Source organism: Globicephala melas, chromosome 15 (genome assembly GCF_963455315.2).
Source record: "Globicephala melas chromosome 15, mGloMel1.2, whole genome shotgun sequence".
Lineage (NCBI taxonomy): Eukaryota > Metazoa > Chordata > Mammalia > Artiodactyla > Delphinidae > Globicephala > Globicephala melas.
In genome coordinates, this window is record NC_083328.1 from 30619096 (window position 1) to 30631529 (window position 12434).

Consider the following 12434-nt stretch of genomic DNA (forward strand, 5'->3'; position numbering starts at 1 on the left):
GAGACTTTGTTTCGTATCTCAGCTCTAAGCTGCCTTGCTCTCTACCTTTAATTATGTGAGAATTTCACACATGCTTGTATGGATGCTTCATGCCGAAAATTTTCCTGTATAAGTTTAATAGCTATATTCCTTGCCTCTTAGGCTTGAGGGTTTCTTATGTTCTCTTTTTAAAAATAAACTTGAAATTTTGGGTTAATTTTAGATGTACAGTAAAGTTAGTAGAGTGTGTTCCCATGGACCCCTCACCTGGTTTCCCCCACTAGCAACTTACATCAACACCTGAGGGAACTAGTAACTCCAGACTTCTTTCTCCCACACTGATACTCTGTGTTTTGAAGGTGGTCGTGTAAATTGATGAGGTTGTTTGAATATGCTTCTGGCCCTAATTTTGTGGGGAGCTTTTTAAAAAAAAAAAAGAATTCTGAGGGAGAGCTCCTGGAGATTCTGTGCAGTCACTCTGATGTAGCCAAGAGAACCCTCCCCCCCCCCAGAAGATTCTGCTGCTGAGCCATGCAGACATGGCAGGGAACCATGGGCTTGTACCAGAAGGTGATTCAGGAGCTCAGAGTGGGGGCCTTACGCCACTGATGGATTTTCAGAACCAATATGCCATTTCTGAACACTCCTTCTGCAGTATATTTGGACTTGCAGAAAGATATCAGTGTTCTAATTTACCTTGATAACCCCTATTTTATGTAATATTCTTTAAAATGGATTCAGTGCCAGGAGAGAGGAGAGGAGGAGGACCAAGCAGAAGTCTGGGGGTTTTGACTTGGAAGTCAGGGTGAACTGGTAGACTGGGGCTTAAAATGTGCTGGTTAGGCTCTGCTTGACCAATTCAGGGACCGAGTATTGGCCCATGGCCTCTGGTAATCCATGTGTTCTGCCCTTTTAACTGAGCCATGGTTTTGCTCACTGGATTGTATTACTAGTTGGGACTTTTTTTTTTTTTTTTTTTTTTTTTTTTTGCGGTACGCGGGCCTCTCACTGTTGTGGCCTCTCCCGTTGCGGAGCACAGGCTCCGGACGTGCAGGCTCAGCGGCCATGGCTCACGGGCCCAGCCGCTCCGCGGCATGTGGGATCCTCCCGGACCAGGGCACGAACCCGTGTCCCCCTCATCGGCAGGCGGACTGTCAACCACTGCGCCACCAGGGAAGCCCACTAGTTGGGACTTTTGAGGAGAAATCTGGGGGGCTGAGTCGAGAGTGACTCTGAGGCATGGCTGGATCTTCGTGGCCCAGGTACCTCCTGGTGGCAGCATATAGACTCTTAGTTGGAAGACCGTGAGGTGGGTTTAATGGGGTTGTTTGGTTCCCTCTACCCAGCCTTTTGGGGAGAGGTTTGAGAAATATTTTTGAAGTGATAGAAAATGTCAAGGCCAACAATTTGGAATTTTCTATTTTTCTCATCCAGGAGTGAGATTCAGGTGCTAAATCAGCACCACATCATTTCCATAGCAATTGGCCAGTGTTCTTTGGGGTCAGTAGCTCTGGGTTGTGACATCACAAACAGAAGTCTGTGGGGAGAAAAGCTGGATGTAAGCACAGGCATCCTCAGTAAAAGAGGAGGAAATATAGGCTTTGTAACTAAACAAGGGAGCCTTTTGTGTTTCTGAAGTCACTCTTAAAAAAAGGTATTTTGTGCCACATATATATTAAAATATGCCTCTGGTACTTATCACAAGGTTGTTGTCAAAAGGCTTACCAATTGTGAGTAATGGAAATGAACTCCTTTCGTATTTCTGGGTGTCATGTATATATTTCGGAATGATAATTGCTCTCCTCCCCTCCTTGACATTTAAGTATATCAGAGACCTTTTTGTCTATGTGTTTGAGGCATACCATATTGTCATTGGTATTTGCAACTGTGTGTGTCAAAAAAATTAGTGTTGTAGTTCGTATTTGGCCAAATGAGAGTTAATACATTGGGAAAATTCCAACTAGGCAGGATATAAAATTCGGGAACAGGATCACTTTATATAGAGTGATAAATATATGTACGTGCCAATCTTGCACTTCTTCCTTGATGATAAAGACAGCCTTATCGTTTAGGATATTTCTGGAAGCTTAATACAGATTGTGGTATCAGGCGCTTTTATCATTTAATTCTGGTCCGGGGACTTACCGTGTCTTAATTAAAATTTTAATCCTCTTGTTGAACTAACTCATTTTTATGAGAAGCTTTTTTTAACTGGATATTCAGTCCCTTAGGAGCTAGACTTGAGTTGCCAACCTTTTCTCCAAGGATCCCATGGCAGTTGGTTGGGAGGGCCTGTTGCTCGACAGGTTCCTCATGTACATGCTGGGCCAACCAGGAGCTTTTTGCAGTTTCACAGCCACCAGCCTGGACCACCGTCTCCAGGCCTGTGAAGGGTGGAAAATTGGTCAGCCCAGCAGGAATGTGTACCCATCGTGTGTAAAAGATGGGACATTGCTCAGGAGCACCTGGTTCAGCTGCAGAACCCTACTTGCCTTGCCTTTTAGGAGCCACCTGCAGAGAAACCTTTGTCATTTTTGCATTCGTGCATTATAGACCATGTTTTAAAGCTCTTGCCGTAGGCTGGATTTGAACTGAGGAACTAAATTAAAAGTACCAGGCCTACGTCAAGCAAATTACTTTAAGATTTATAGTGCATTCATGTGATGTGTGTGTGTGTCTGCAGTGAAGAATCACTCTACTGCTGCTTCTACAGAACCTCTTACTAGTTTGTGTTCTCCCAGTGTTTGCTTATTGGTATAAAGGGAAATGAGAATGTACACACTCTTATTCCATCACAGTCTCTCTCTTTTATAGCAAGGGTTGCATATGATGATATATATTGCTTGGTACCTTAATTTTTAAAAACTTTAATATAACTCAGAACATTTCATATAGGTACACTGAGAACCTTAAAAAAAACTGCTGCATAATATTCCATTGGTGGAATGTGCTGTTTATTTCAAAGGCCTTCATAGGGTTTTTCCTCATAAAATATTTTGTGTGATGGTTTGAGGTGGTTAATATATATGCGCATATATATATATATTTATTTATTTATTGGCGCCACACCGCGAGGCCTGCAGGATATCTTAGTTCCCTGACCAGGGATTGAACTTGGGCCCTCGGCAGTGAAAGTGCAGAGTCCTAACCACTGGATTGCCAGGGAATTCCCTGAAATGGTTAATTTAGGAGGGTAAATGTGGAAATTCTGTCAAAGCACCCAATGTTTCATTTTGTTTTTTAAGCATATAAGTTTTAGAGTTTAGAGTTCAAGCTAGTTAAGCAACAGGAAAAGGAATTTCTCCTTTCCCTACTTCCCTCCCCCAGTTTTTCTGTCAGGATGTCATGGTTGAGGGGTCAGTTTAAAATTTTATGTTTTCATAGACAGCTTTTAACACAATTGCTAATTAACTGTATATATTGATATTTAATAAAACAAAAGTATCAGGAGTGGCAGTGGTCTAAATTTGAGTAGTAATACCTGTTTCTTAGCTTCCAAGGATTTCTAACGTGTGTTTTGAGATGCTTAAGAAGGAAAATCGGATGGTTTATATTCAGGAATTATTTGAGAAAAGTAACCTGACAATTGGAGTTTGGAGTTTGTCTAGAGGGGAAAGGGGAGGGTGCTCTCCATGGTGCTGAATCAGATTGACTGCTGATCCTAATGGTGTAAAGGCTGAGTATTGGAGTCCAAGGACACAACTGTGCAGCTATTTAAAAAACCACATCTCCTGTTTGTAGTTGAGACACTTAATTTCTATTGGAGTGTCTGATTTACCAAGGAAAGCCGACTGTACAGGCAAACAGAACAGCATTAGTTGCAGTGAGCTATTCTGACATGCTGGAAGGACAGGATTTAAATGTGAAGTATGGGCAGTAGAGGCTATTTAAATCCTAAATCCCGCCAAAGCCTTTTTAAAATTCTTCTTTTAAACCGTGGACCTATGTCAAAATAAAGGTCATCGCAAATGGAGCTGATTATTGTGAGGTGTAATGTGTTTTCAAGTCCCATTTAGCATTTTGAAAGAAACAAAAGTTTATATTTAGTAAACATACTAGTAAATACTTTTTGGGTTAAAGTGCAATTATTTGGGCACAATTGGAACTTAATAGTGACTGGAAATTGTCAGAGTACAAGTATATATATATTTTTTTAATCTAATTCAAGCCATGAAGGTAAAAATCATGGAATTTCTTTGTTTTCTTTAAAGCTGGAGATGCAGATGACCCACCAAGAATTACTCAAAACCCTGTTATCAACGGAAATGTAGCCATGAGTGATGGGCACAACAACACAGAGGAAGACATGGAGGACGGTAAGTACCTGGGCTTTGTTTACGCGCATTGGGCAAAAAACTGTCGGAAACAGACATTTCTTCCTTGAGTACTTCTGAGTTTCTTAAGAGTAGCTAGTTTTCAGGAGGTTGTATCTGAGGATAATTTAGGAGCCTGTTTTGGTTTCAAATTTCAAGGTTGCCTACAGATTTCAAGGTAAGTTGATTTTCCCCAGCCTAGGAGAGAAGGTTGAAATACAGGAGTTTGTAATAGATGGGTATTTGCTCAGGCCTACAGTTAATTTTTCAGCCACTCCTAGTATTCAGAACACAAGTATATCTTACTGTCCTTTCCTTCTCGTCTGCAGCACGATACTTCTAGACACTGGAACGTGGCTTTCCATTGCATTCTTATTGTAGCAAGTATATCAGTTGTTTGTAGCTAATAATCTCTCCCCACTCCGGTTAGGTGCAAAACCAGAATCGAGCTTTGGGCTTTGTCCCCCAGACTGACTTTTGGTCTTTATCTTCTCTGTGGAAAGTGTATGCATTTGTACGTGCATGGACATTTTGTGCCTAGGAAAGCCTTTCTTTTGAGGCTATTTCTTCGCTGTAATTTATTAGACTGTGCGACCTGTGCATTTGCCAGGTCGAAATCATGAGAAGGTAGCAGCCAGTAATCACTTTATGCAGCCCCTGGAATCTTGCAGTGTAATATGAAACCATGTTCTGTCAAAAGCATGTCCATCAATCCTCATGAGGGTTGTGTCCTTCCCAGGGGTGTAACGGGGCAGTTGAAAGAAACCATCAGTCACGGGCTGCACCACCAGAAGGACTGCTGTTCAGACCTCCTGCCAAAAGTTCAGCCTCCATGAGAAACTGCAGCCGTAGTTGAGAGTTCTCTCACAGTGCGGTTTACCCCTGGCAGCTGGCTGAGGCAATATCTGAGGAAGGTAAAGAGGCGTGGTCTGACCCGCTGCTTTGTTACCTGTGGAGTGCACTTTCCACCGCAGATGAGGGCAACGGTGTGGGTGTGGTCTCTTGGTTGCTGGGCTCTTGGTTTTATTTCAGACCCTGGAGATGCCAAAAGAGGTTCAGAGAGTGCAGTTGGGAAGGCATGACCAGGTCTGATGTACCAGGCGTGAGTCAGGAATCGATTGTAGTCTCTCCTGGAGCAGTGAGCGGTCCAATCCAATCAGAGCCCTCCCGGTCTGGTTTCCACAGAGCAATTTCATTCTCGTTTTTCCCCAGGTGTTTTTACGGGGAGGGCTTGGGAGGAGACAGATGTGGATAAAAGGGCAGGTTCTGTTGGCCTCTGATGCCTTTTTTGGTGGATACTTCTTTGTTGGAAGGGACTGTCCTGTGCCTTGTAGGATGGCAGTGTCACCTGTCACCACCACCACCACCCCACCCCACCCCACCCCCTGTGCAGTCGTGACAACCGAAAATGTCTCTAAACATGGCTAGAAGTCTCCTGGGGGCCCCAGATTGCCTCATTTGAGAATCAATAAGGAGATCATAATGTACATAAAATCCCTTTTGAGGCAAATTTTACTAAATTATTGGTAGTAAATAATGGTGCTATAGAACCTAAAAGTAGAAATGCTCCTACTGCGAATTACCAGACGGGAAAAGCATGTTACAGGAGAAAGTAGAAGTGATCTTCAGTAACGCTTTGTTCCTGGCCTTTCTAAAGGCCCAGGGTCAGGAGAGAGAAAGATCGTATCTATGGCAAGGGGGGTGGGAGGGAGATGGTTCTGTTTCTAGGAGTAGAAGCCTTCGTTTACAGCAGCGTTTTCCCAGTAGTGATAGGTGTTTTGAAACACTTAATGGCAGGATATGTGCGTTGTGAAAAGTGATCAGAAAAATCTAGGAAGTTTGAGGAGTGCTGGCTTAAGCATGTTTCTTAAAGTACGTCTAAGCTGTCAGCCTCCTAACATCTTTCTTCAAAGGACTTTTTTTGTTAATGATTCCCCAAGCCTCTGAACGTTAGAATCTGTTTTTGCTGAATCTCCTTTTAACATCTTTGGAGGGCACACAGTATGGGAAACACTGAGTTAGAATCTGATTTTTACAGAGAGGCCTTCTTAGTAGGGGGAGTTTCTTACACAGTAGTTGAGTGGCTAGCAACACAGGTTGGAAAAATGTTTAGTAGAGGTAGAGAGTGATTGTTGTAGATCTAGATTGTTGGTACCCGTGAAAAAAAACTTATTTCTGGGAATTAACTAGGATTTGCAAAGACTTGTATTAGAATGAATAATCGATGTTTGATACAGTTACTGCAAGAGCGCCATTTGGGGAAACCTCAGGCCTGCCATTTTTTTAAAAAGACCTAAAGTGGTGGGTTATCGAGATTTCTGACAAGATATGTTGAGGGCAGCAGGTAGCACGAGCTTGCCATCTTGTCATTTGCGATAAGATGCTGGAGTAGGTGAGTCAGTGCTCTGTGGTGTTCAGGCAGGTTAGAGTCTCTGTTTGGATGAAACACTAATCCTGCAGGATACAAGGTATCCTTCATAATCCCAAGTATACTACTTTTACCAAAAAAAAAAAAAAGTTTTGTTTTGAAGCAATTATAGATACAGAGGAAGTTGCACAAATAGTACATGGAATCCCGAGTACCTTCCTCCCATTTTTTCATGTAGCTCCCTTAGGGGAGGGTAACAAGGCTGGCCCTATCTGCCAGAGATGGGTTTCACGTCTTCTTCTCTTTTGTAGACCCTCCTGTCTTGACCTGGTATTTAATACAGGTTTTCAGTTATTCAGTTAGTTATGAAGAGTTTGCAAGGCAGCTATGCTCACCTCTGTACCACCAACGCCACACAGTATGAAGAGCTTGGAGCTGTGGGGTGGTGACATTTTTATTCACATGAAATCTCATGTTAAACTTCCTCATTAGCATACTTTGGAAGATAATCCTGTGCGTTGAACATGAGGCAGAATCTCACATCTAGTGTGTGATTCAGCAAGTGTGAACTGCACATGGGGGCCAGGGTGGCGCCAGGCTCAAGACCCAGAGCCTTGGCCTTGGAGGGCTAGCCCGCTTCTGGATGCGTGCTGTGCTGAGCTCCCCATCGTGTGGTCCTATTTAATGTTTAAGATAAATTGAGGAATTTGACTAAAGGGTCGGGAGGAAGAGCAAAAAGGCATTTATAATGTGTATCATTTTTTTGTCTGTATAAAACTAATCCTACAAAGACCTGAATGGTAACTGACAGTCAAGTAGGTGAGTTGGGGGGGGGGGCTTGCGACATGATGTCCTTAGGTCCCAGGAGTGTGTCCTGCCATCACTGTACAGCAGGCCGGGTTTATTGGGCTCTGCGTTTGGTCACCTAAACTCTAGGATGGCAGTTTACAAACCAGAGGCAGGGTCACTGTGCTCAGTGTCCAGATCTTGGGTACTGAGACCCCCTGTGCTCACTTCTTAACACCTTGGATGAGATAAGCCACTTAACCTCAGCAGGCCTCGGTTTCTTCATCTGTAAAGTGGGAATTAAGTAACACCTGCCCTTGCCTACCTTGTGGGGTTTAGATGCTGCTCAAATATGATTTGTGTGGCTGTGGAGGAGTGGCCCACTCTTCTCCTCAGCCATTCTGGACCTCATTCTCTGGAACAAGTTGCTTGTCTTTTCCGTGGACTCTCATCTGTGCAAGGGATGAGGGTAATACCTGCCCCTTGAGGAGGCTCGAATGCAAAACGCACCCATCCAGCTGCTCTTCCTTTGAGGGCCTCTCTGCTAACAGCTGAGCCAGGTTACGGGTAGTAAAAAAAAAAAAAAAAAAAAAAGATGGGGACAGAGAGCCTTTAAACGAAGATAAAAGCGCTGTTACACATCCTTTTGGGTTTTATTTCTTTGGTAAAGAATACTACCCTCTCATGAGGACTGATGGACATGTTTTCCTAAGAACAAATTCAGTCACAGTGGAGGCAGTTCTGTGTGCGGAGAAGTCTGCACCGCAGTGACCTGAGTGAAGTGTAGAGACGGGCTGAGGGCACAGACCTGCGAACCCCACTTTGTGCGTGGGGTCAGGGATGTCAAAGTAGCACCTGCTTCTCAGCCAGAGAAGGCCTTCCTGTTATTCTATAGACCAAGTGTGGCCCTTGGCCCCTGGGCCTGTGAACTGTCCCCAATCTGCCACGAGATAGGCACAGAGAGAGGAAGCGCTTAGAAACTTGTATAGCAATTTGGCCTTCCTGCGGCAGTTTTATTATATTTTATAAAAGTGCTGGCCGGTAACAGGTTGGCGGGTGGCCTTGGGAGAGCTGCTCCCCTCACGGGGAGAGCTGGAGAAGCATGGACACTGCTGGGTTTGTCAAAACTAATCCACAGCCTGGGTCACTTGAAAGGAATAGTCAGCAACAGAAAAAGCTGGAATTCCAAGTGTGACTTTTAGTTGAATTTGTATCAGTGCTTTGCATTTTATTGGAGGAAATCTTGATTTCTTAAATTGGCCTTTGGTCTTGCTGAGTAAATTTAATAGTTCATTTTGTTCACGTCAAAAGGAATGCCAGTTTCTTCTTTTTTTCAAATAATTCCCCTTAGAGAATCTAGTCTGATATTTCACCAAAATTGTGAACTAATGAAGTTAACATTTATTTTTAGCTAACTTCTTAGGAATCTTCTTATCTCTAAACAGTGCTGCGCTTCCCAGGAATGGCTGTCGCCCACTCCTCGGAAGTTCTTGTTTGCCTGCAAATTCATGTTTCTTCTCCACACTCAGCCCAAGTCTCAAGCCCTTTTCTTTTCCTCCTCAAGTCCTGTCCTTGAACAGATGTGACGTGAGAAGTTTTACTCCTTTTCTCCAGTCTCTCCACTCACTGCGGATTACTTGGGAATTAAAGACAGAGTAGAATAGACATTCTTAATCACACTGAGCTCGTCTGGTGGGGAATGCAGGTGTGTGTTGCTAGCCCCCTGAGTTTGGGATTTCATTTACACAAACTATATGTCATCTCACAGTTTTAGATTGTTACTAAATTGGAAATGATGCTATCCTTTCCCCAAAGGGTTAGATTTTAGCAGTTGAATATAGAATGGTTAACCCAGGTTTGTGCTGCTTTCAGTGTTGTCTGACAATGCCGGGCTTGGTGATTGACAAAGCGTTTTCTTGCAGACACGAGTTGGCGCTCCGAGGCAACCTTTCAGTTCACTGTCGAGCGCTTCAGCAGACTGAGTGAGTCGGTCCTTAGCCCTCCGTGTTTTGTGCGAAATCTGCCATGGAAGATTATGGTGATGCCACGCTTTTATCCAGACAGACCACACCAAAAAAGCGTAGGATTCTTTCTCCAGTGCAATGCTGAATCTGATTCCACGTAAGACAGTTTAAATGATGCAATTACAAATCCGCAAGTAGTTCTAGTACATTATTGGAAGCCAAATTGGCCTCTTTGAATTTTGGATTTCTCTTTGAATTCCCTTTCTGCCTTTACATAGTCATTTGATTTTAAGTTATATTAAATACAATTCCCTCTTTAAAACTCACTGGTAGGTACTATATCCAAACTAGAAAAGGTGTATATTTTTCTTGCAAATAAACTGAACTTTGTGTGTTAGAATCTACCTGCCCGTGGAACATGGAATCAGGGCCTATCTGGACTAGCTGACTGCTGGATTACCAGGTGTATTTCTTATTCTACCAGTAACTGCTAGGGGGGGAAATTGTAGTTAAGGAAAATTCTTCAGGCAGACATCCTCACTGTATGTTAACCAATTTCTATGGGTTATTCAGAAAGTTAAAATTAAAAAGCAAAGTGTCGCTGTTCAACGTTTATCAGAAGCACAGTTGAGAGATTGAAGGGATGGATTCCAGATCACTGTCACCCTTTCTCATTCCACATCCATGAACCCACGGGAAAGCTGCTTCCTTGACCACGTCTCCCTGCCACCGCAATTATGGCCCTTGGCACCCTTGATGAAGATGTTCCCCAAAGGGCGCTGGTTCCAGCTGTTCTGCCAAAGCTTTCATTTTCCGCTTTACTTGAGTGTTTAAGAAGCCAGTTTTATGGGGCAGTCAGGGCCTTGGCCAAATTTTTACTTCTTGTGTTCCGTTCACATTATGATCTGATCTGATGAGTGTTGAGGCTGGATTGGTTTTATTAGTCTGACAGACAACTTGAGCCTGAACGGTAGTTTGGGAAACATCCAGCAGCCCATGTCCAGCGATGGCATCCCGAGCGAGCGGCATCCCCGCGGGAACAACACTGCCCTTGCCCTTGTTCTGATGAGTCTGCAGTCGAAACATTCCTTTATAAAAAGCTCAGTCTAATGAGTTCAGTCAAAACCTTCCTTTATAAAAGCTCCACTTTAAGTTGGTTTTTAAACATTTTACACGTTGATCCAGGGACCCTTTTGGGGTCTGCCCCAAACAACCGCACCTGCAGTTATTCTCGGGTGGTGGCATCCTTGCTCAGAGCCCCCTATACAGCCTGGTGTGGAAGCCTCACAGCACCTGAGGGGGGGCAGGAGTGACACTTATTAGTAGAGCCTACAGCTTTAGGTCTGTTCACCTAAAAAATAGCTTTATCATCATTCTTCTATTCAAGTAATAGCCGTATTAGGTACTAGAACTATTATCTGACCAAAAAGCTATTGTCTCTTGTAAAATCTAAGGACAGTATTTAAAGTTCAAACACTTGTATTTTATAGATACCAGTAAAAAACTTGAAACCTTTTAGAAATTAAAAAGACATAGGGCACAGTGGATAGGAATCTGCCTGCCAACGCAGCAGACACAGATTCGATCCCTGGCCCGGGAAGATCTCACATACCGCGGAGCAACTAAGCCTGGGCGCCACAACTACTGAGCCTGAGCTCTAGAGCCCGTGAGCCACAACCACTGAGCCTGAGCTCTAGAGCCCGTGTGCCGCAACTACTGAAGCCAGCACGCCTAGAGCCCGTGCTCCGCAACAAGAGAAGCCACCGCAATGAGAAGCCCACACACTGCAACGAGGAGTAGCCCCTGCTCATTGCAACTAGAGAAAGCCCGCGTGCAGCAGCGAAGAACCAACACAGCCAAAAATAAATAAATAAAATTTTAAAAATTAAAGAAAAAAAAGACATAAAGCATTGAGTTAAATCACTCCAGATCACACAAGGGCACTGCCAGACCCTCTTCACATTTTTTTCTCCATTAAAGATAATGTGTGTCCCCTTATTCCATCTAAAAAATAGAAGGAAAAAATATGGGAGGTTTTGTGTGCTGTTTTAAAAATTGTGTAAAAGTCAGGTAAATCTGTCGACTGAGGCTTAGATTGTCCTCCCTGAACAGGTCTTGGTCCTGTCATGCACAAGCAGTGCTGAAGATCATAAATTACAGAGATGATGAGAAGTCGTTCAGCCGGCGTATCAGTCATTTGTTCTTCCATAAAGAGAACGATTGGGGATTTTCCAATTTCATGGCCTGGAGTGTAAGTAGTAACAATGTACTCAGACTGAATAATCTGAGCGTTGTTCTTTGTTCCCTAATTCTCCATTCTTCACATCCATCTATTCATTATAGGATCAAAATGTTTGCTTTGTAAGTTGGATAGGTAACTGAAAACGTGTTTTCTCCAGTTTCCTACGTCAGGTTTTTAGCAGCCAACAGGACTTCATCTCGGTGTTTTGGTCAAACATTGTAAGGTAGTTTATAGCCTTCCTGATAGGCTAGGTTTCCTTTAAAAGAAATAATACTGAGGCAGGCATAGTGCAGGGTGGTTTCCTGTAACCAGTGAATTCTCAAGTCAGCGCGTTTGGGCTGCTTTTGCAGAGGTGGAAGCCAGTAGGACTTAGGAACGCCCTGCTCAGCTCTCTAGTGGGTTCTCGGCAGCCTCCCCAGACCCTGCCTGCTGAGTGGATGCTGAGCCCCTGACACCTCCCATTCCTCCAGGAGACATCCAAGCTTTTGCTGTTTTCATTCAGAGAACATTATTTAAAACAAGCCAAAGCACTGCAAAACTAGAAGCACAATTTAGGTGTTTTGAAAAAGTAGTATTTTAATTGATTAAGTACAGGGTAATTGTTTGGAATGAAGTGAGCATTTGCGGGTTCTTATGCAAGTTGGATATTCTTATTTTTTTTTATAGGAAGTGACTGATCCTGAGAAAGGATTTATAGATGATGACAAAGTTACTTTTGAAGTCTTTGTACAGGCGGATGCCCCCCATGGAGTTGCGTAAGTTTTCCTTTAATTGGATGCTAT

General features: G+C 43.4%; 1 protein-coding gene across 2 annotated transcripts in view; it reads left to right on the plus strand.

Moving 5' to 3' along the window:
• USP7 (ubiquitin specific peptidase 7) overlaps positions 1–12434 on the plus strand; it is a 57066-nt gene that overhangs the window by 21562 nt on the left and 23070 nt on the right. The window contains exons 1-5 of one of the 2 annotated variants that reach the window (XM_030883923.2): positions 4191–4295; positions 5032–5206; positions 9369–9567; positions 11523–11661; positions 12319–12407. In XM_030883923.2, the coding sequence (XP_030739783.1) occupies positions 9482–9567; positions 11523–11661; positions 12319–12407 (314 nt within the window). In that variant the 5' untranslated portion in view covers positions 4191–4295; positions 5032–5206; positions 9369–9481. Of the gene's footprint in view, positions 1–4190; positions 4296–5031; positions 5207–9368; positions 9568–11522; positions 11662–12318; positions 12408–12434 lie in introns of those variants that run through there. The other variant, XM_030883922.2, reaches the window with a different exon arrangement.